The sequence below is a fragment of the Tauraco erythrolophus genome, chromosome Z, assembly GCF_009769465.1.
Source record: "Tauraco erythrolophus isolate bTauEry1 chromosome Z, bTauEry1.pri, whole genome shotgun sequence".
NCBI lineage: Eukaryota > Metazoa > Chordata > Aves > Musophagiformes > Musophagidae > Tauraco > Tauraco erythrolophus.
The window spans coordinates 26,510,003-26,534,689 of NC_141496.1; the positions used below are offsets into that span (position 1 = coordinate 26,510,003).

The following is a 24,687-nucleotide window of genomic DNA, read 5'->3' on the forward strand; positions in this document are numbered from 1 at the left end:
TAAGGTTTTGTTTCTGCTCCTTACTTGGATTTTGAAATTTTTCCCCTTTCATTTTTTCCTTGAGAGCTGTCTTTTTGAAGACTTTTTTGCTGTCTTTCTTGACTTTTATGCATCAGACTTCAAATTTATTCTTTTGCATTTCACAGGTATTGTTTGTTAGGTATGCCTCATTCCTGCACAACTGAGCCTTTGGTCTCCTACTTTATTTCATAACTAACAGTTTACTTTTTCATCAAGCACCTGAAAGTGCTGGGTCCAACTTGTGTTTTTTCTGACTGGAGGCACTTTTTCAGAAAGAAAGTGTATTTTTGGTGTCTTTCTGCTGCATTGGATTAAATTTTATTTTGGAATGTGCTCAGAAGATTCTGATGCAGCATCTATGAGACTTCCTTGAAACTGGGGTTCCACTATACCAAATGTAAAAATTGCCTTTGTCTAAAATTAAGAGTTGCTGTTACATGAAAAACCAAAGTAACCAAAGTAAGAGAAATGAAAATTTATATTTTAAGATCATACACTGATCAGCTGAAGTCAGCAGGAAAAATCTCAGCCCTGATGATTGTCAGTTCAATGCCTTCCTTAAGCAATATGCTACCTATGGTCCTGCAGCATTTATGAGTTCGTGACTGAAATGTATATAATATGGCTAGAAACTGATCATTTGCTATAGTGTCTGAATCCATCTTGGACTGTTTTATGTGTTTCTGTGATTTCCTGCAATCTGCGTAATTGGAGCCACATTGTCAGGAACAAGGACACTATTTCAGTAAGTTTTCCCTATGGCACGTATTAGAAAACACAACAAAAAGATCATGCAACAGAAGAAATATCTTTCTCAAAATCCTCCTTTATTCAATTTTTGCTACTCAGTTGGGTATAGCTGGTTTTAGGAAACTATTTTCAATTTACAGTATCAAATAATTTCTGCTCTTCTGCCATCAAGAATTAACTTTCCCAGAGGCCCACCTGAATAAGTCAATTTAAAAAGTTTTTGAGTCCCTCAGAGTAGATCACTTGTTCTGAATGATCTTACATAGGAAATTAAAGAAGTACTAGAGGACTCTCTATAGTTTTCATTTAAAAAGACAAATCTGCATCTGCCCTCTGAAAACAAATGTTGGAACTTTTTTCCCAGCAGAACAAGTATACTTTCTGAAATATAACTTTTCTCGTATTAAGGAAACTAGAAGTATTTTAGAAGATTGTTATTTTGGGTCAGAGGCTTCCTCATAAACGGCTTATACCGCATCTAAGAAAGCCTATCATTAGTTACAAGTTTTGGTTCTTTGGAAAACTCCGAGTATAAAAACCTGTGCTGTAAGATAAAAAACCAAAGATCACTCATGATTGCAATAACTGATCAAATTTAGGTAACTCAATGTAAGTAACCTCTCTTTATTCCTTTATTGGTTTTTAAATTATGTCTGGGTTTCTTGTTCCTCAAGTACTCTTTCTGCCATAGTTGCTCTACCTGCGGCAGGACTGTATCAAGTAATGCTGACCCCAAGTGGCTCTGCGCCATGGGAAAATGTCAGATCACACAAGTGCTCTGTTTATGGGTCTTTTGGGGATTTTCTGGTGTTTTTTCACCAAGAGGATAAACCTATCAATTTCTAAACTGCCTTCAACACAAGACAAAAAAAAAACAACTACTTTGAACGATTGCTGACTGTCAAACAAAGATCAAGTTCTGCCCGACAACTTGAATTAGAAAGTAAATATCCAAAAAGAAAACCTTACTTTACACTATGGCAGATACTTTACACTTTGGAAAAACTGGGTTTGTCTCTACTTGCTCTATAGAACTTAATCTTAAGTGACATTTTGTATATTCCCGCTCCATTTGAGAAATTTTAGGAGTATGTTCACACTTGGCAGAAATCAGTGAACCTAATGTGTTGTTCCACTGGAGCATCAATGCATACTTCTCACAGCAGAGGTCGTTGAGGTAGTTCTTGCTTAGCCCATTAACAGTGAAGATGCTTTAGAAATTTATAGTTTTATACTTGAACTGACAGTTGCTAAATGTTACTGTTTCACTAAGCAGAATGATCTCCAATATAGAGAAGTATTTCTGCAACCAGCTGATAGAAGCATTCTGTATCTACGAGGCAGTTGCTTGTAGGCTTGGGAACCCACTGTTTTTAATTCATGTTCTTATTCATCCTCAACAAGTACGCAATAAAATGCATGACTTAATTTTCTGTGACATGGCTCCATCTGATTCTTCTTGCAATTATGAAGACTGAAGAAAACTACTGACAACTGTTGGCAGGGAGGGGAAGCTTTTATAATGATGAGCTAAGAAAAAAAGCCACTAGAAACTGATAAAAATTAATTTCGTCTCACATTTCACATCGTATCGCTGTCTCTGTAGTTTGTGTAAGGAATTCAGCTTTCTACAGTTGTCCATGCTATTCGTTCAGAAGCCAGAGCTTTTCAGGTGCACACAGTTTCTGCACAAATATGTTCCAACAGTGAAAATATTTTTAATTTCTAGACTTGACACATTTTTGAAAGTGATGTCTAGAGGTGATATAATCAGTTAACTATGTGAATCTTAAAAGTTACTACATCCCCACCACAACTTAGTGAGGTGGATCTCATAGATTCATAGATTCATAGATTTCTAGGTTGGAAAAGACCTTAGAGATCATCGAGTCCAACCATCCCTAATCCCCATTAAACCATATCCTCAAGTAGCTCATCCACCCTATTCTTAAACACATCCAGGGATGGGGACTCAACCACCTCCCTGGGCAGCCTATTCCAGTGGCTGACAACCCTTTCAGAGAAGAAAATCTCATCTCTCCAAGCAGAAATTTATCTTCAAACAGTGCTGGATGGTGATGGAAACCAAAACTGTGTTGCTGACCCCAGCTCCGCAACCCATTGTTGATGCTCTGTACCAGTCCCCTCCTCTTCATGCCCTCTGCCTTCACGAGCAGGACTGAGTAGAAGAGCACCTGATACCCCACAAGCCTGACTATCCCCCCAGAGATGATAGATCCTCTCCTGGTTGCCCCTAGAGGTATTGCTGGTGTCTACGTGGGAGAACGGCAGGGGAACATAGAGGGCTGGACGAACTTGGCAGTCTCTCCGCAGCATCCTGGATCCGGGACCACAAGTAGCAAACTTCTGTAGCCAGTGGTTCAGGTCAGCAGATGAGTGCCTCTGTGCCCTGCAGCAGGTAGTCACCCACTACCTCACGTTTTCTCCAGGTGGTCTGGTGCGGCTCGGTATCAGTTTGTCTGGATATTTTGCTTGAGAGTACTCTCAGAACTTCCTTAGCTTTGGGAGCAGTGAACCTCACGTGGAGCAGGAGCATTGCACGTGGTGCTGGAACACACCAGCTTCCAGCCATTGCCCATCCTTCCACTGATACTCCATTTGTAGTTGTGCTAGTGACAGGCTCTGCCCAGGTGCAACACTGCAGTGGGCATCCAGGGCTCTTGAACCTCTAGGGTCTCTGAGGAGATCCTGCCTCTCCAATGCTGTGCAGCCTGCTGACCTCCATAGCTCATCAGCTTAGCAGCACAGATCTCCAACAGCAGTGCACTTCCTGCCGGAAAGGTCCCGGAGAGGCCCCAGGCACCCCCTCTGATCCACCGAGCTCTGACACAGGCTCCCTAGCACCACCTAAAAGGGGCAGCTGCAGAAAAGGCTCCAAGTACCTTGCGCCAAAGGCTGCTGACCACACTCGCTAGAAGCTGCCAGAGCTTCCCCTGTGGCTTCCCTTGCCTTGTACCTGGCAGTAGCAGGTACCCTTCTCAGAGGGTTCCCAGGAGTCCCCCTCTTCCTACTGCTTTCTAAGAGCCTCCTTTCTAGTTTGGCATTGCCCCTCCTTGCAGTCCAGCCCCTTTTCTTTGTTGCACTCCCCGATTTCCAGCTCTCTGCCTTCTTGTATTTGCTTTTCCTGATACTGTCTGCAGGAACATGACTTGTATTTCCATATCGCAATTTCAAATATTGCTTTGTGTTAAGGATAAGAATTAAGCATACAAAAAGAAGCAGCTATTTGGCCTAAAGGAAGAGAAAACATGAAATAAGCATTACAACCTACATATTTTATACTACATCAGAAATACTCTGCGTGGGATTTTGTGCATTTCAAAAGTAGGTTGCAATTATCCCACGTAAGGGAAAAGCCTATTAGGTAGCTACGGGTAAAAGTTACTGAGCGGTGAAGGATTCAGTTAACACGTAGCTTGTAGTGGCTGAGTCAGGACACTTTCAGCCAGTCACATTTATATGAACACCTGGTTAAAAGTTTTAGAGATCTAGTAACAAGGGGCAAGAGAACAAGTATGATGTGACTGGGCTGGCAAGGCTCCTGAGATGGCTCAGAATAGTTCCCTGTGAAAGGTCGTATTGCTGAAATGACACAGCTTTTCCGCATGGCCCAAACTTTTGAGCATCGGGAATTAAATTTCTGATTATAGTAGTCTCCAACATCTGTTTTTGCAGCTGCATAACACAAAGGGGAATATGGCTCTGCACTGCATACATCTCGTGAGGCATGGTTGGACATCACAAATTGCTGAACTGTTTTATGTTTCAGTATTGTCCAAATTAATGAAAAAACTCTGACTGAATATTCATTCTTGTTTGCCAGACATGTGAAAATACCGATTTGGACAAACTTCTCAAGACCTGTATCTTAATAGAGAAATGGGTAGCAGATGAACCAGAAGCTCTGCAGACAAACTCTCATTCAATTGCTAATGTTCATGATTTGTGAAGAAAACTTTGGAAAAAAAAAAAAAAAACACATCAACAACAAAAAGGGGGAAAAGCTTTCTACTGAATTATAAGTATGCACTGACAAAATACATGATTTGAAAGTATTGTGCCAAGGCTTCTAACATCATAACATTTTAGCATATTTGATTGATTTTTGTCTGCAACAACTTCCACTCACAATAGAATAATCAACAACTGGTTTTGAATATGGAGAAGGTATTTTTGCTGAGAATGTTTCTGCCAGAAGTACTTCAGTTGAAAGCCATGGCTCCTCTACTGAGAAAGTGAGGTTTACTAATAAATATTGAAATCAATATTAACAGCTGGTTAGCTGACATAATACTAAGTCCTGGGCAAAAGGAAATAATCATGTAAAATTGTCTCATTTGCTAACTGTAATGAGAAACAACTGATGAGGTTGGAGTTGATGCATGCAAGGGTTAGAAACCACACTGAAAAGCCTCCAAACAGTTTTTTTCTGCTACATTTTAATTTAAAAAGCTGTGAAAATACACTTGGTGATTTGAATAATGAGGCTGACACTGCAGTAAGTGATGTGTGGTGGTTTTTTTATTTGTAGATAGCAGTTATTCTATTATTGCATTAATCATGATGTGATGTGCTTAGATTTTAAGACATCTTAAGATACCAAAAAGAACTTTCAGCATTAGTCCTTACTGAACTCGATTTGTTTTGCAATAATGTCTATTTTATACCACTTTCAACTAAAAGTTATAAATAAAATATTAATATTTGCATTGAGTTATACTCTGGTATGTTTTCAAACTTCACAATTATAAAGCTTCTAATCCTTTTCAGTGGAAGCCTATATTCTGATGCCATGAAGGAGGCTGGGAACTATAAGTACTGACAAAAGGTGACTCTGCCCAGGCCTCCTCATCTTGTCATGCAGAAGGACACACGTGATTAGATTTTTAAGTATGCAGGTTACCATCATTCATATTTTTTTCTGTGTCTGAGATAAGAAAAATTTAGTTGACTGATGTGAGCAAAACTGGTATTATTTTTCCAACTGAAGGTGAAAGAAGTACTCTTTGAAATTCAGCATGCAAGAGGAAATTAAAGCAGCTGCTTTAGCTGTGCCAATACCTGGATTATCGTCCTTCAAAATGATATCCCCAAACCAAAAACTCACTACTGTTGCAATTTTTTGCAGTTTCAGGTGATATTATTCAGCTGAAAATGACACTCTATGAACTTCAGTTTATCAAACCAATATGTGTGATGACAGTAATTCAACTACTGTACAAGAAAAGAAAATTTCATATCTAATGGGTAGACTGGAACTGTGTTTGTGCCCCAGAGTCAGGTACTAAAATAGAAAGGCCCATTTCTGCAGCTTCTCCACTGTATGTGGAATAATTTGGCTTTAGAAGAATGAAACTTTTGTGCCCTAAATGTATTTAAACATCTTGCCCTGCTTGTAGAAATTCTGACTGGAAGGCAGAGGAAGTTCTTCCCAGTGAATTCCAGAATTTTCTATCCAACTCCTTTGAACTGTCTTGTTCAGATAGGTATGTGGAAGATTTAAAAACATGCTCCCTTTACGTAGAATCGTATGCTGTGACTCAGAGCAGTATGAACCTCACAGCAAAGGAAAAAGTGTCTTTTTTTCTCCAGAAATAGCAGGGACCTACCTGAACAGTTCCAATAGCATGTCCTGCCAGAAAAACAGCAAGTAGCAGATCTCTCAGCAGATACTCAATTAAGTAAAAAAAAAACCAACCAGAATTTTAACATTTTTTTTCCTTCTCCTACACATACATATTCACACATACTAATTTTAAAAGTATATCATAAAACTTTTAGTTTAGTATAAACTTACAAAATTGATAGGAAGAATTTTATACATCTTAAAAGAGAGCCTTCTAAAAACTCCTTTTGAAGAAGAGATGCTTCTGTATTCTAAGTAGCATTGTCTGGAAAACAGATGATAGATTTCGTAACCAACTGAAGAAATGCAACCCTGAAACAGTAATTGGATGCAGAATCTGTTCTCAGATCTCTCTCTTACCCGCTTTGGTGCATTTTCCCGGTCTGTAAACGGTAGCAATGATCTTCCTTTGTTAATATGTGCTTGGAGATTCAGAGATAAAAACGCTATCCAGATACAATTGATTGTCAGCTTAGTTCCTTGTCAAAATTTTTGGAGTTAGTATAAAGAGAATTGAAAGCTGAGAAAAGCTACTCCATCTTTGATATAAGCAGCTTCATGGGGAGCATGGGGAGAAGGGAAACTTCATTATAAAACACACTGATACAGCTGCTAATTTGACTCTCATAAGGGATACTGCTATGCTAAGTACAACGATCCCAAGTTTTTTCATGTGTTTGCTGTAAAACAGATAAAAAGCAGATGTAGAAATCTCACAGCTGTTTCAGTTTACCAATGTCAGTTTATATAGATGACTGCCATCCAGAGGCAAGAAGTCTGAAAGGGTTTCAGCTGCTAATATTGACTATGTAGAGTTTATCTGTTAATCTCAGTATAGGCAGGATTTTAAGATTCCTAGATCAGGTTTCATCTGGGAAAAACAACTATGACTAGAGAAAGTTTATACTAGAAAAATATTTTTATAATTTTTCTGGGTAGGGATATAAAATTGGTCTCATACTTTGTGAAAAATATGTCTTGTTAGATGCATTTTATATAATTTTTTGAGATTACAGATGTGATGGATTACGAATTACTTTACAGAATTAAAGAGTTTGTTTTCTGCAAGATGTTTTCCTCTACTACACAACAGTCATCTTAAAAAACCAACCAAACAAACAAATTATACTAAGGCACATACAAAAAAGACAGCAGCTACCTGATAAACCTGAATGCTACAACTATGGAAAGGAGGTGAAAGCAATTTCTAGCATTTGGGAAGAAAGGCGGATTTGTCTGAGTTTAGAATGAAGTCTATTGTCTGTGAAATGCTACAAAGTTAACATTTTCTGATTTGTCTGCATTTGAAAGTAGTTCAAATTACACTAAGTTGTGAATCTGAATTGCATTAGCTATTAGCTATTTCAAAAATCCTACTTCCACGTGCAGTTCTATTCCAAAACAACATGTGCTGAAATAACCGTAGATGTAGGCAAAACATTGACTCTTGTTTTCAGATTTCATGTTAACCACCTGCTCTGACGAGAAACAGTTCATGCTAACACAACTGAGGTTTTGGCTGTGTGCAGAACTTGGCAAGCATCCCTGCATGGATTTACACATTGAGTAAAATTCCTGACTGATTAGGAGAGGCAGAAAAACATCCCAACCTGGAGCACATGCCTGGGCAAAAACTGAGAAAATGAGAGTGTTATCAGCAGTCAATCTGAACAGGCAGTCTACTGCAAGTAGTAGTAGGAGACTGGCATTTGAAGATCACGCCTCTTGATAATTCACAGAAGAAGGAATATTCGTGTTTTAAGAGACACATTTATTTCCTGTGCTTTACATCGCCCATCTATGCAAAACATTGGAAATTTGGTAGTATGATAAGGCAAATGATGTAAAGTTATTGTGTTATGGAAACAAATTTATGTAGCAAAAGCTATACGCATATACTGGCTTTTAGTGGCATTCTAGTACTGCTTGTGAAAGAGCATTCAGAGGAAAAACACTTTATTTTTATTTGGATCACTCCACCAGATTGATACATGTCTATTTTAATAACCCTTATATACTGAAAGTTAAACGTATAAATTCACCATCTTGAGTATATAAAAAGCAGTAACTGAACACAACTTGAATGCTTTAATGAGAACCAAAGGTGCTAGCTATGGTTAAGTGATGGTAGTATTTTAAACATTTGTACCATTCACTCAAAATTTTCTTGAAGTCTCAGTAAGATGTCAAAAGTTCCCTAAATTCCAACTGCGTTATACAATGACTATAGAATCATAGAATGGTTAGGGTTGGAAGGGACCTCAAAGATCATCTAGTTCCAACCCCCCTGCCATGGGCAGGGAAATCCTGCACTACACCAGGTTGCCCAAAGCCTCATCCAACTTGGCCTTGAACACCTCCAGGGATGGGGCATCCACAACTTCTCTGGGCAACCTGTTCCAGTACCTCACCAACCTCAATGTAAAGAATTTCTTTCTTATATCTAATCTAAATCTGCCCTCTTTCAGTTTAAATCCATTACCCCTTGTCCTATCACTACACGCCCTTGTAAAAAGTTCCTCTCCAGCTTTCCTGTAGGCCCCCTTTAAGTACTGGAAGGCTGCTATAAGATCACCCCGGAGCCTTCTCTTCTCCAGGCTGAACAGCCCCAACTCTCTCAGCCTGTCTGCATAGCAGAGGTGCTCCAGCCCTCGGATCATCTTCGTGGCCCTCCTCTGGACTCGTTCCTGTAGCTCTATGTCCTTCTTGTGTTGGGGACTCCAAAGCTGAACACAGTATTCCAGGTGGGGTCTCACAAGAGTTGAGTAGAGGGGCAGAATCACTTCCCTCGACCTGCTGGCCACACTTCTTTTGATATAGCCCAGGATACGGTTGGCTTTCTGGGCTGCCAGCGCACATTGCCAGCTCATGTTGAGCTTCTCATCCACCAGCACTCCCAAGTCCTTTTCCTCGGGGCTGCTCTCAATCCATTCTCCACCCAGCCTGTACTTGTGCATGGGATTGCCCCGACCCACGTGCAGGACCTTGCACTTGGCCTTGTTGAAATTCATTAGGTTCTCACAGGCCCATCTCTCCAGCCTGTCAAGGTCCCTCTGGATGGCATCCCTTCCCTCCAGCATGTCCACAACACCACACAACTTGGTGTCATCTGCAAACTTGCTGAGGGTGCTCTTGATCCCACTGTCCATGTTGCCAACAAAGATGTTAAATAGCACTGGTCCCAGTACCGACCCCTGAGGAACACCACTTGTCACTGGCCTCCACGTGGACATCGAACTGTTGACCACAACTCTTTGAGAGTGACCATCCAGTCAATTCCTTATCCACCCCAGTGGTCCATCCATCAAAACCACGTCTTTCCAGTTTAGAGACAAGGATGTCATGCGGGACAGTATCAAATGCTTTGGATAAGTCCAGGTAGACAATGTCAGTTGCTCTTTCCCTATCCATCAATCTATGTTAATGTTTGGAAATATTTTTTTCCTTAAAGACTGCTGGGATTTTTGTTTGAGGTCAATGTGTAATTGCAGAATTATGAAAGCCTGACTAAAATCAACAACAACAAAAAAACCCACCAGAACTAAGAGCGTGTTGTTTAGGATCCTACAAATGTATTAATGGAGTTGATACAAAAATAGTGGTGATTGAGAAAAATATTATGACAAGTGGGAAAAGCAGTTTGACATACAGACATACTTTGACAGACACAAACCTCTGAGACTAGCTGGTCTTGCTGACAGCGATGCAAATTTATTGGGATTTTCATGTAGCCACAGAAGTTTTCTCAGACAAAGCTTTTTCAGACTATCTTACAGTCGTACTTAGGTTGGCAATAACACGCCTGATGTTCTATGTGCTTCTTGGCCAATACAAAGTATGACTTTATATGATCTACTGAGCAATTCCAAACATTAACTGAGAAACTGGCAGCTGGGCTTTTCTTGGAGAAATGCTGTTATTCATTGCATCTCAGTAGAAGTCAAGCATTGTTCTTTTCTATTATAGGAGAACAGAAAACCAAAGAAATTGCTCATGCTTGCTCTCCTTTTTGAATTAATAACACTAGTCTCACTTACTGATCGCATTCCTTCAAATCCTGTTCAATGTAGTTGTAATTGAGCAAAGAATTGCTGGTTCTCTCTAATCAACGGTTTCGGCAATGACAGTAAGAATTGAAGTCTGTTAGATTCTCTCTCCCTGAAGAAGACACATGATTATGGAAAACATCAGCGAAGTAATTCAAAGCTCTTGTAATATATATAAAAAATAATCAAAGAAGAACCATTCCACAAACCGTTAATTAGTAAGCCTGCATTGACTGCAGACATTCTGAGCAAGGTAGCAGTAATATAACACTTTTAATGGCTGTTCAAAGACTTCCTAAGATTACTAAAGAATATCTCCATTATTATAGAAAGTTAACAAAAAGTATTCTTCCAAGCTTCTTATCAATTAAGAATGATTGAATTAGTGAACTCAGTTCAGGTAAGCACCTCTAATTCACGTAGAATCACAGAGTTCTAAGACTAGAAGGGCCCTCTGGAGATCACCCAGTCCAACCTCACCCTGCTCAAAACAAGGTCAACCACAACAGGTTACTCAGGCCAGATTTTGAGTATCTCCAAGAAAAGAGACTCCACAACTTCTCTGAGCAACCTGTTCCAGCAGGCAGTCACCCTCACAGAAAAACTAAAGGTTTTCTCTTATGTTTAAATGAAATTTCCCATATTTCAATTTGTGCCCTTTACCTCTTGACCTGTCACTGGACAGGTGAGAAGAGTCTGGCTGTCTTGTTTACACTCTCCTATCTGGTACTTACTCACATTGTTAAGAAGCCTACTGAGCTGGGGAGCCCAGCACTGAGCACAGCATTCCAGATGTGTCCTCACCAGTGCTGAGTTGAGGGCAAGGATCACCTTCCTCAGCCTGCTGGTGATGCTCTTGCTAATGCAACCCAGGGGGCCGTTGGCCTTGTTTGCAACAAGGGCACATTGTTTTTGCCCATGTTAAACTTGTTAAACAGGATTCCCAGGTCCTTTACTGCAGCCAGCTTTCCAGCCAGTTGGCCTCCAGCATGGACTAGTGCATGGGGTTATTCCTGCCCAGGTGCAGCAGTTTGCATTGCCCTTTGCTCAGCAACTTCAGATGCCTGTCAGCCTATGTGGGAAAATGACTGAAATTGGAGGGGAATGGGAGAATATTGTTCCCCAGAATTCAGCTAATATTAGAACAGCTCTGACATGAAGCACAGCTGCTGCTCCCAGGAACAAACAAGGCCTCAATATCCTTGAAATGGGGAGTAGAGTGATACGAAGGTATCATGGCTCGTCCCTGTTATCGGGGATAAGAAATAACGAACAAGGCCCACGCAATACCCTTGAAATGGGCAGTAGAGTGGTAGGGAGGTATCACGGCTCATCCCTGTTATCAGGGATGAGAGATGCCTGGTAAAGATAACCATAAAATGCCATCAAGGGAAGTGAATCACAACCGCTGTCTCAGCAGTGATGGCAAAATTGTGTCCTTCAGCTACTAAGTCACACCTCCACCCGCCTCTGAGCTTCGACCACCCCTCAAATGAGCAATTTACACCAATCCTAATTTGTGAACACCCCTCACAAGAGAAATTTACACCAATCCTAATAAAAGTTATGTAAGACTAGAGTCACTCGAGCTCCACCTAAAAGATATGAAAAAGGTATAAAATAGCAGCAAACAAAGGGGATGTTAGGGAGAAGCCCCCCCATCGGAACGCCTGGGATCAGTCGACAGGCTGAACCTCTCTTCTCCCCCCCAAAGGGACGCCTATTGGGTAAGAACTCTGTGTTATGTGCACTTACTTAATTACTTACTAACAGCTATTTAGTATTATCACTGATCAGTAATCGTTTTATATTATCACTGCAGTATTTCAATTAAAGTTGTTTTTGTAGTCAGTCACTATCACCGGCTATCCTCGAACCTGTATTCTGTCACAAATAAAATATATATGTACGTTTCCGGAAACTTTTGAATTATTATAAGGAGCTGGCCCATAGTACTACTAGTGACGATCCCTAATAAGTGGGCGAATCACCCTCCGATTCACTGAGCTGCCAAGAGAAGGCAGGGGGAGTCGGACCCAAGGGTCTCGCCTAACTTGGGAGCTGGTATACTGGCCAAATTACCTCCTGTTTGTCTATTAGTGACGGATGCCACAGTAAGCCAGACGAATCACCCTCCGACTCACTGAGCTGCCAAGGGAAGGCAGGGGGAGTCGGACCCAAGGGTCTCGCCTGACTTGGCAGCTGATAGACTGGTCTTTTGACCTCAAAACGTGACAGCCTATTTCTCCAGTCTGTTGAGGTCCCTCTGAATGGCAGCACGTACACTGTAAGGTATCAGCTGCTCCTCTGTATCATCTGCAAACCTGTTGAGGTCGCACTATGTCCCACTGTCCAGGTCATTAATGATGATATAATGACGACACAACAGTATCAGACCCAGTATTGACCTTGGAGTACATCACTATTGACTCATTGCCAGCTGGATTTTGTGCCACTGATCCCAGCCCTTTGAGCACGGCAGTTCAGTCAGCTTCCAATGTACCCGACTGCCCACTCATCTAATCTGTACTCCATCATTTTGTCTATAAGGATGTTATGAGATGGCAGTCGCCAAAGCCTTGCTAAAGTCAAGATAAACACAACAAGCTGCTCTCCCCTCATTCATGGAGCCAGTCCTTTCATTGTAGGCTATCAGGTGGTCAGGCATAATTTTCTCACTTTCCCAGGGATGATAGAATCATAGAATGGTTAGAGTTGGAAGGGACCTCGAAGATCATCTAGTTCCAACCTCCCTGCCAGGGGCAGGGAAACCCTCCACTACACCAGGTTGCCCAAAGCCTCATCCAACCTGGCCTTGAACACTTCCAGGGATGGGGCATCTGCAACTTCTCTGGGCAACCTGTTCCACTGCCTCACCACCCTCTGAGTGAAAAATTTCTTCCTTATATCCAACCTAAATCTCCCCTCTTTCAGTTTAAATCCATTGCCCTTGTCCTATCACTACATGCCCTTGTAAAAAGTCCCTCTCCAGCTTTCCTGTAGGCCCCCTTTAAGTACTGGAAGGCTGCAATAAGAATCCGACTGGTAGCTCAGAATTTGATCGGTACTGTTAAAGACTTTACCTGAAGGAGGGTATCCCAGTCAGTTCTGACATCATAGGACTTTTCAAATTTTAAAGCTCCTTTTTCTGGTACCTTCCACTGAGACATGTAAGAAGAAAAGGACAGGAATGTTCACAGCAGTAACAGCTTCTACACCTCTGCTAACCATCTTTGGATGAGATGTACTAGTCGAAACACTGGAAATCTTTATGTAATGCTCCTATAGATAGAATAATCATATGGGAGTTTAATCTTGCAAAGTACATAAAAAAAAAGATCTTGAATTCTCCAGTTAAACTTCTCTAAACTTAGGCTAATGAAAAGCTACCAGGATGGTTGAAAGAAACCCATCTTTTAACTCTGATCTTAAACCTTGGACTTTTGGAATATGAATTCCATTTAGAAAAAGACTATGAGTGCACCCATTATCATTTCGAAATACGTACTACCTGAAACATATGCATAGGAATTTTAAAATAAAATATATCTCTGACAATTGCTTCAAATTACTTAAAATTCTGTAACATATTAAGCATCAATAAATGAAGCACTACCCAGACTTATCTACGGAGATTCCCTGACAACTGACCTACTTGCTCAGAGAAGTATCACAAATTTGCCATCTTTTTCAGCCCAGATAGCTTCAAAAATACTTCGGTGCCTTCTCAGTTCAAGTTTGGGGTGTGGAAGGTCTTAAAAGCTAAAATATCCATGTCCGAGACCGTAAATCTTTCAGTGCCAAGATGCAGCAGAGTTCTTTACCCCCCAAGACTGCAGTCAGATCCGTAACGGTGATCACTCGCATGCATCACGCTCAGTCTCATTTTCTGCAGCCAATTTAATTTCCGAAGAGCACTTGTACTGTAACTTCAGGTAAACTCAATTTAACTGGGAGAGATTCCCAGTCAAGTTACAACAAAACCATCAAGGACTTATTCCATTACAACCTCTTCCTGCTTAAACGTGGTTAGAGCACTTTCAAGGGCTTGTTTCCTAGGGTAACAAAACTGCCTTTTGAACTCGGCCACCAAAAGAGCGCTTAAATGAGAAATCTGTTTTTTCCATCCGTTTCTCGCGGGAATATTCGCTGGCGGAGCGTTCGGTGGGTTTCACGGCAGATTGATGAACGGACTCAGACCTGACCTATGGCAGGGGGGCTCCGCACCCGCACTCTCTGGTACTCGGGACTGAAACTGAGGAACCTTTTCCGGCCGAGAATCCTTCAGCTTCGCGAAGGAAAAGCCGAAGGGAACCACGTGGCGCGGGGACCGGCCAGAGGCGCTCGCGGCCGCGCGGTCCCCACGAGATTCCCAGTCCAGTTACAACAAAACCATCAAGGCCTCATTCCATTACAACCCCTTCCGCGCCCGCCCACTCCGGGCCCGCCGCGCCGCCCCGCAGCCACCGGCGGCGGCGCAGCGCGCGCCCAGGGCGGCCCGGGGGCACGCGGCCCCCCCGCCCCTTTCTAGGCGGGGCCGAGGCCCCGCGCCGGTCCCGCCCTGGCAACGGCGGCCCGGGCGGCTCCTCAGGAAGCGAGGATCTTCCCCTCGAGGCGGGTCGGGAGCACGGCCGTGGGAAGCCCGTCCGAGCGGGCAGGGGCCTCCCGCTCCCCCGGGAGCTCCGGCCGGTAGGGTGCGAGCGGCTGTCCGCTCGGAAACTCCTCCAGAGAGCAGTCGAGTCGGCTGCTAGAGCGCCCGCGCGCCAGGACGCTCCGGCAGGCGCCGCGCGCTCCTCTCTGTCGTCAGGCCCGCCTCTCCGGCTGAGTGCGGCACTGCCGCGAGCGGAGCGGCCGCGCAGGGTGCGCCATGATGAACAGCGGGGGGATCGGGGTGCCGCTGGGCTTCCCCTTGGGCCCCACGTCTGTCATCCAAGTCACGAACCTGTCCTCGGCTGTGACCAGTGAGCAGATGCGGACCCTCTTCGGCTTCCTGGGAGATATCGAGGAGCTGCGCCTCTATCCCCCGGAGTAAGTGGGGCCTGCGCCGGCCTCCGGAGCGATAGAGACTCGGGAGGAGGAAGAGGCCTAGAGAGGCCGGGAGGGTGGAGGGAAGAGAAGAGGCAGAAGCCCCTTCGTGCCATCTTGAGTGTGGGCACCAGAGCCTCGCGCGCGGGGAGGGGGATCACGTGGTGCCACCCCTTTGTATGGCAGAAGCGGCAGGGGAGAGGAGCTGCGCCAGGACTTAAGATGGCGGCTCCGGCCGGGAGGAGGGGAGCAGCCGCGGCATCTCTGCAGCGGCGGGTTTTGTGTTCTGCTTGCGGCGGCCAGGGCTGCGGCCGCCCGCCGCGGGGCACCGGCACGGCCAAAGCCCTGGCAAAAAGCGTTCTGCCAAGCTGCCGCAGAGAGCTGCCCCGGCGCTGGGCCCTTTCCCCCCGGCCTTTTCCTGAAAATCCCCTTTTCGTGGCCCACCGTTCTCCTCACTCGGGCTGAGCGCAGCGGGGTCTGGCGAGGGAGCCGCAGGCCCGGACCCGGCTGGCTGCCAGGCCGCACTGCCCGGGCGCTGCGTGCTGGCGGGACCAGCGCTGCTGCTTTTTTTTTTTTTTTTTGCCTTGTGCTCAGAAATGCCCCCGATAAGACGTGTGCAGTAAATGAAAGTCAATAACGGGCATGAATGACGCGTTTCTCTAAATTGTAGCCGTTCTCATGTCCGCCGCGTGCGAGTGATGCGCTCGGATGGGAGGGAGATACTGAGGTTCGCAGAACAACTATTGTTTCTCCCAAGCAGGTGATGATTAGCAGAACGAGGGAGGAAAAGAAATATTTTTTGCTTAACGCATCTGTTGTACTAGGAAGTGAATGACAGACGTGACCTTTCAAACCATTTATCTTTTCTTTTTTCTTAGGAAAATTAAATAGGCATAGCAGAGAGGGGAGGGAGTAGTTCACATCCAGATACTTCATCTTTTTTTTAAAAAAGGACGATGTTCAGACAAATAAAATTTCGATTTTTAGAACCAAATAGCAAAAAATGTTATATTTTTCCATTTTGATATGTTACTGCATTACATCTGAGTAGGTTTGAATGAGGGCCATTCAGAAAAATTACATACATTTTACGTACATATTAAATCATATTTAACTCATGTAAAGTTATGCTTAAAACAGCCTTACTGAGTTTTAAACACTCTTTAATAGATTTATGGTGATTTTTATACAGTTTTGTAGGGTTTTACTTTGGCCTTGTTTCACACTTGCTTCTTAATACACTTGAATTTTCTCCTGATAGAATATATTTTTTTATAACTGCTGCTCTTATTTTTCACTGAGTTATATCATGGATTTTAAGACAAATAGATACTTTCTTGACATTCATTTGCAAATAATGTTTGTGCCTATGTATAAAATTTTGCCAGTGTGTATATACACATAAAATACTAAAATCCAGTACCGTAGTAGGGTTTGACTTGGAAATGTCAAGGTTATAATGCCGTAAACATCAGTTCTAAATTATTAATTTAGTTTTCAGCTATAGGACGGGGGATTGTCATTACTTACTTTACTCATGGTTTCGTTTACCGTTATTATGCATAACTTTTAAATAGATGGATTTCCTTGCCTAATAGTTGTGAGTACTTGACCTGACTTTCAAATTGTTATCTTGGAAAAAAATTAAGTATTTACTCTAATGCCCTTCTTGTGAAACAAAAAAAGACATGCTTCCTATTGACTCTGAATATATATTTGAGTAATGTTATGATAAATTCAGAAGATAGTGTTTCATTGACAAGTGCACAGGAAGCAAAGGTATCCCAAGCAAAGAGATGCTACAATGGTTGCCTGCAATTTGTTAAAATTATTTTCTAGTACCCATTTCTTCTACCCATTTTCTGTTTTTTCCTTAAGTATTTAACAATTTAAGGCCTAGATTTTTTAGAATCAATTCTTTCTATTAATTCAGTTAAAAGGGAGGTTTGCTTTTTACGTTAGGATCAGCATCAGACAAAAAATCCTGTCATCTTGATCTTAGCTTTAAAAACAATTCTGTAAGAAATCCAAACATCCGATGTATTCTAGAGCATGAATTTTGTTACCTTCATGGAACAGCTGAAATTCACTTTTCAGTCCAGTTTCTAGATGAAAACCATAATTCAGTAAGTTGAATTAGTGAACTATAGGTCTCGTGGATATTGACTACTGAACAACAAATATTAATTTGCTCTTTTTAATTTATTTTATGCTGAAGAATAAGAGGACGATGACATAGTAGCTTTCAGTCTTCTGAGAGTATTTGTGTTACCTAAGTAAAAGCTTTCACTGATTGGGCCCACGTTTGTTAGCCTTTTTACAGAAATACACAGAAATAAAGCCAATGATTCTTGTTTCAAGAATAATATATGATGTAATATTAAAAGTATTATTCTAAGTTTTTTCATAGATTAATTAATGAGATGAAATAAAGTTGATGTTGCATTGTGTAGAATTGCAACTTCTTTTCTAATTCTGTACTGCAAGTATTCAGTTTACACACAAAATATATTTACTTAATCAAGCATGAGTTTGCCGAGCAGAGTGGAGTTGTGTTCTGTTCTGTATGCATCATTTCATGTGTGTGCATATATATATATATAAAAGAAAGGGCATTTATGTAAAGAAATTTTCTGCAATATTTGTAATCTCATTGCCCTTACCAGGCGTGTTTGTTTCTAATGCTTGTGAATGTCTAGTTCTGTTGATAATGCACAACAGTAAACAGAAGTCTCCAACAAGTCTCTTTCTGGTGTTTGTGCATTAACTTGGTCACGGATATGGACTGTTTTGGAGCATTGCTTTTGGCAATTTCTTTTTTGACAATGTCTTTCTGAAATATTTTTTTCCCGTTCTTGGAAGATGCAGCATTGCATGTTAGCTTTGAATTTTTCTTTCCTAATCCTCTGATGTTTTGCTCTGTCAGCAATCCAAGAGGATTGTAGCAGTGGTGAATTTGATCAGGTGACCATTTTCACTTTATAGAAAATTGGTTTGATATTTCCACTCTAATTCATTGTGCAACACCCTACCGCTGACTTGAACAAAAAAAGAGAAGATTTTTTTACTTACTAGGGAGTAAGGATGATGTATCTGGCACCTATAGGTTTTATGCTTCAGTGATTGTAGAGCAAAGCACAGGACCATGCTTAAAGGGAAGAGTTCCTTTTTAACCAATTTTCTACATTTTTCCTTTCATTAACATGTACCTTGCTTTGGTAGGATGCAGCAGATAATTTCCTTAAAAAACTAAAAGGAAGTCTCAGTTGCTGAGTATAATTACTTACAGATTATGTTAAACATATTCATGTTAGAGTAGTTTACTTGAAGTTCTTGTAAGCCTGCAAAATGTGGAGAGGAAGAGAGAAACCACCTCAGATTTTTAACACTTAAATAAAATGCAGGCTCTTTAAGATGACTCTTCAGTATTCCCAGCAGCCTTCCTGAACCCAGTGACTTTTCCCAGCAATTAATATCTTAAGACTGTGATTTTAAAGTAGCAGTTTCTGCTAGAGTCCTTTATTTTATATCTCAAATTGTTTGGGAGGACTTTTTAAATGAATGTTGAGTTAAATCATGCTATGCTTTCTGGTAGTTGGTCACATCATGTTTTATCTTCATTGGTGAAAGCCCTTCAGTTTCTTCAGTCACAGCTAATCAGACATCCCTTTAAGAAGGACGGATTTCATATCTGCCCTATTCCTGAAAGGCTAGTTCTCCATGGGGAAGTTTCTGTATTCTGTCTATTAGAGGCTTTTACGCTTTATGCAGATGGAAATAAATGCTACTTTAGTATTACTCCTGTGTTCCAAAGAGGCCTATGTGAACTGCGAGTAGTCCACCTTCAGACAGATTCCACGTTGAGGGCATTGGAAACTCTTGGCACTGAAGAAATTTTTTCCATATGATCATCATCCCAGTTTTAGCTACTTGTCAGTGAGATTTCATTGGCACTGAAAGCAGTGTTTCTTTTAATTGAAAAACCATTAACATGAATCATCTTTCAGTGGGTCAGAGATGCTTTTTACTGTGGCAACTGTTTGTATTTTCTTACAAGAAAATTTCAAATTTGACTTGATTGTACATTGATGTACTGTTCTGCTCTCTGGAAGGCTTTCCATTGCAACTTTAGTATAAAAATTGATTGCACCTATTTGTGGACCTTAAATAACATCAATAAACAAGTGTAAGTTGTGTGGAGGTGAGAAAAAGGTTGTTGGTTTGTTGTTTTTTAAAAAAAATCCACTCGTTTCGCCCTATTTATATTCAGTTATCGGATCTTAAAGAGACCAGCAGAGTTTATCTTTCATCATGCTGCATCTGTCTGATGTATTGCTTTAACCTTGTTGGTCACTGGTGTCAAAAATTTGGACACCAGGGAACTTAGACTTCATGAGACTTTTTTAGCCCTTTCCATGTGTCGTGGGTTTGGCATCAAAAAGGACTGTTGTGGGTTAGGCCAATCCGGCAACTGAACTCCACGCAGCTCTCCCACTCCAGTAAAGTGGAGAGGAGAAAAATATAATAAAAGAGCTGAGAGTCAAGACAGGAACAGAGCAGCACCTGCCAGCCACGGTCCTGGGCAAAAGGGGCTCAGTTTCCTTAAAGCAAAACTGTTTATTAACAGCTACCTAGAAAGACAAAAGCAAACAAAAATGGTTACTTGAGAAGATAACAAGAAAACAAGCCCAGAACTTAAAAACACCACCCCCACCCCCCCCTTTGCCTTTTCTTCCCGACTCTACCTCCTCCCCCCAGCGGTGCAGGGAGGCAGGGAATGGGGGAGTGCAGGTCGGTTCATCCCATGTTGTTACTGCCGCTTCTCTTAAAGGAGGAGTCCTTACACCATTGTCCCTTGCTCCAGTGGTTCCCCTACTCATGGCAAAAGTGTGAATCCTATCCGATAGGAGGCAGTCCTTACCCCATCGGACTGCTCGAAGTGTGGGCTTTACCACAGTCTCGGACTTTTAAGGAGTTGTTGCCACTTGTTCTAGCGTGGGTCATCATACAGACTTTAAATGTGCTCCAGCGTGGGTCGTCATATCGACCTTAAATGTGTCTTCATACAGACTTCAAATGTGTAAATGCGCCTCGACGTGTGCCCATGATTCACAATAGTCTCAGGCTCAGGCATCTCTTCTCGACGTGGATCCTCCATGGGCTGCGAGTGGGTCTTTGCTTGCTCCACCGAGGACTGGTTGCAAAGGGGCTGCTGGCAAGGGGGACTCAGCCACGGCACACGTTGTTCCGTTCCATCTTCACTGACCTAGTGTCGGTGTGGCTGTTTCTCTCAGATCTCAGTCTTTTCTGGGTGAACTCGGCCCGGTGGGCGCCCCGGGAGCGGAGCTCTCCCCGAGTTCCCCAAGCGGCTCCGCCGCCGCCATCCTCAGCAGGGGGGCACTGGCCTGGCTGGGAGTGGGGGCCGCGCCCCCCTCCCTTCTCCTTGCTCCTGGGCAAAGGCACACACCTTTCCGGTTTCTTTGTCCCAACGTAAATAGGGCAGTTCGCAGAGGCGCCGATTGGCTCAAGCCCCAAGGGGGATGGGAGTCCGGTCTGATGGGCAGCTCCTGCCACCCGGACCTCCCCCCTCACATCAAACCATGACACCGTGTAAGACTTGTCTCTTAAAAGACTGCTATAGGTGGCTTTCAGTGCTCAAAGACCCCTTTTGCTCCACTTCGTCACATGCCTTTTGGTCATGTCTTCTTCCTGGTCCCATAAACAGAACTTTAACCTTGAGAAGAAGGATATTCAGAGACCCTTTGAGAATTTGCCCTTTTCTTTTTCAAACCAACTTCATATGAAGGATGCTCAGAAATGAAAGTAAGGGATGGCTGTAAAATCCTTTCCGAAAATATGATTTCTGTGTTGTTTGGTTTCTTAATTTACTTATATGTGTAGTATTTTCCCTTTTGCTTACATCTGGAGGAAAGCGAGATGACTGAATTGCAGGTTTCTAATTTTACCAAATGAGTTCTGGTTTCTTCCTGAGACTAAAGACATAAATATTACAAAGAAAAGTCATAGGTGTATATGAAAATTACTTGGAAGATTATGGTTAGATAGGATGAAAAAGTCAACAAGAACAGCAAGTAGTATTACAGCCACAGCCTGTGTAAGAGAATTAGTTTATGTACTAAGAGTTGTTGCTGCACCAGGGCCTCCATGTGGATTGCCACATCTGTCCAGAAGAAGGTGGCTTTAAAGGGGCTTCGCTGTCAGCTACAGTGATGTTTTGTAACAAAGTCTGAGGAAAAACTCCTGAAGTTTTGAATACCTGTGTGTGGTCCTGATTGCTTAGAGATCTGAATTCCCTGTGATTCTGTGATCTGAATTCCCATGTTGGGAGCGGAGAATTGCTGTCACTTTTTAACTAGAGCTCCTCAGTTTGCCATTTGCAAAACTTCCAGTGCTTACTGAGTTTTCTCAAGTGGGAATGCACAAAGTCCATTAAGGAGGTAGGAAGGAGGCTTCCTGCAAGCCCGCATGTGCAAAAAGTGTCTGAGAAACGACACTTGGCGTGATGATGCTGACATTCGAATGTACAAGAGCATGGTTGGCTATACCATGTTCCCTGCTCTGTAAAATATTCCCTGAAACTTTTGTCTCTGTTGTGTGTTGCTTTTAACAGCCTAAAGTTACTTACATTTAAATTTACAAAATGTGTTGTTCATGAAAGTATTAATTTGATACCTTTTTGTTGGCTATTTAAGTAGATTTTTGTGAGAAGGTGAAGTAAGGCTTCTTTTTCTCCCAGTTCTGAACAAGACCAAGACCATTTTTTACAGATCACTTTCAGTTTGCAGTGCAGTTGAAATCTGGCACTGGTTTGCACGGTGTTACAGACAGGTTTTTTGACTGGGGTATGTACTCCAGTATGCCAACCACTCATAGTTTAGAGTTGTTTTTTGGCTTACTAGGAGGCCGTCAATGTCTGTAATCAGATTCTTAGTCCCAGGCATCCTTTTGTGTTATGCTTGTCACCCAGTTGAAGTCTATGTTTCAGAGAAGCCTTCAGAACTGCATTTGTAGTGATAAGCCTTCAAATGTGGCCGTAAGAGGATTTTTGAACAGCTGAATATTGGAAAGCTTTATTGAGCAACAACCGGGGTTTTGCAGAATCAGTTGAAAATAGGGAGACACAAACTGTCTCCATTAGATATTGAAAGCTCTACTGTTTAATACCATTTGCTTCTGAATGGTCTGGAGTGGTCTTGGAGACTAGAACACACAAGTGTTTCTTAGTCGTTGTTACATCCTTCAGTGACTGCAATATAGATGAGGCCTTTGAGATGAAACATCCACAGCCTTATTTAAATGTGATCTGCACAATTGTTCTGTAACATCATATTTTGATAAGTTATTAATTTCTATTGTCTTCTCCACCACTGCCCCTCTGAGAAAATACAGACTTTTAGAGCAGTGTTTTGTAGCCTTTTTGATTTTTCTCACTGTAACTTTCTGAATAGGTACTTCTTGCGAAATACTTTTGTTTGGTTGTTATTCTGTTGAGAGTTGGATGTCACTGTCTCCCTGCAAAAGAAAACAAAAATGTCACATGCTCTTCATGCGCCCGTTTGGTCCGATGGTGATTTCTGGGCTGGGATCTTCGGGCACTTTGTTGGGTTCTTTCTCTGTCTCTCAGGCAGGCAGGCCGCCAGCTGTTCTTATCTTGCCGAGTTGCAGCTTTTGCTGGCAGTTGCAGTTCCCTGTCTCCTGGTGTGTGCTTCTTGCACACCTGGCACCAGCAGAACATGGGTAACACTGAAAAAAGTCCTAGACTTAGAAAGAACACCACTTAGCAAGAGCCAAAACACCAGTGTATTACCAACTAAACCCAAAACTCAGCACCGTACAGCCAGTAAGAATAAAATTAACTCTGTCCCAGCTAAAAGTGTATCTAGGAAGAGAGTTCACAGCTTGTGGCCTAGGGCTGCAGAAAGTCTTGCTGCTAATGATAAGCAATGGATTCCATTAGACCTAGAAAATTACTACTGCAACATCCTTATGGAGGCTTTCTCCTCTGTAACCTTCAGAAAACACTTTGTACCAAGACTTCTTTTTAGAGCTTTGTTTGCAGCAGTGTTCTAATGTTAATATTTTTTGACATAGTTTCCACATAGCTTTTGTGATTGAAATCCAGGAAATGCAGGAGGGAGAATATTATAAAAAATAACGCTTGTCAGAGCTACCTCTATAGATGTTGAAATTTATTATAAAGATTATTTATGAAGCTTGGAACTGTCTGGAACATAATTATGATCTTTAGTTAGCAATGAAAACAAACAGAAAAAAAACAGGAGGTGTTAGAAGTGTTCAACAGTCTGAACCACAGAATCTTCAGTGGAGGCTTCTGCCATTTGGGTTTTAATATTGGCGTATATATTTTAAAACAAACAAACAAATCCCAAACAACAAGAAAAAAAAGGAAACACCTCTCCTCTCAACCCCCACACAAAGACCCCCTTCCACCCTCCCCCAACAAATGAAAACAAGCAAAAAAAAAACCTTGTGGCCATTAGAAAAATTATCTTTGCAGTGGGTGAAGTCTGGCTCTTCAGGATATGTAAGATCAAAAGTTGTATGCTCGCATTTCTGCTGAGTACTGAGAAAGTCATAGCTCACTGTCACCTCACATGTTGGAAACTTTTCTGAACTTTTGTCCTTGGTTCATTTACATGATTAATATGATGAAATAATATGTCTAAAACTTCTGAGCTTATATTTTAGTGCTAAAGTCTGGTTAATTTCATACAACAACTTTGAGAGTACCTGCTTGGAATTTGAATGACTGCAGGATGGGTTGGGCTAAAATTAAACTGCTTCTGGTACTTCCAGAAAGTTGACAAGTGGTTCTATTTCAGTTGAGGGAGTGTCAGGATGGAGCAGGTTATGCAGCATGTTTTCCATGAGTAACTACTTTGCTAGAAGAAAGATGCTCTTTCATTGCCGATGTTCCAGCAATGTCTTACAGCATTCTCTCTTCGAAGATTTCGCCTGTACTTCCTTCATATGAAGAAATAAGCTGCTTGTATAAAGGTTACAAACCTTGACTAGGGCATACATTTTTAAAGCAAACTTCTTCGATTTTGATCAAGATTACAGTGTTTGTGTGTTCTGCTTTCTGACATCTCTGTTGGTATGCTTTCTAATGGAAAAGCAAGTTAAACATTTTCTTCCTCCTTCTACCCAAATAGT

At 42.0% G+C, this 24,687-nt stretch overlaps 1 protein-coding gene across 2 annotated transcripts in view; it reads left to right on the top strand.

Annotated features, from left to right (window-relative positions):
- The first annotated feature begins 15,309 nt into the window (after window positions 1-15,309).
- The window catches only part of SREK1 (splicing regulatory glutamic acid and lysine rich protein 1), a 39,949-nt gene continuing 30,571 nt past the window's right edge, over window positions 15,310-24,687 (top strand). For both annotated transcript variants that reach the window (XM_086629978.1, XM_086629979.1), the window contains exon 1: window positions 15,310-15,492. In XM_086629978.1, the coding sequence (XP_086486104.1) occupies window positions 15,332-15,492 (161 nt within the window). In that variant the 5' untranslated portion in view covers window positions 15,310-15,331. The remainder of the gene's footprint in view (window positions 15,493-24,687) is intronic.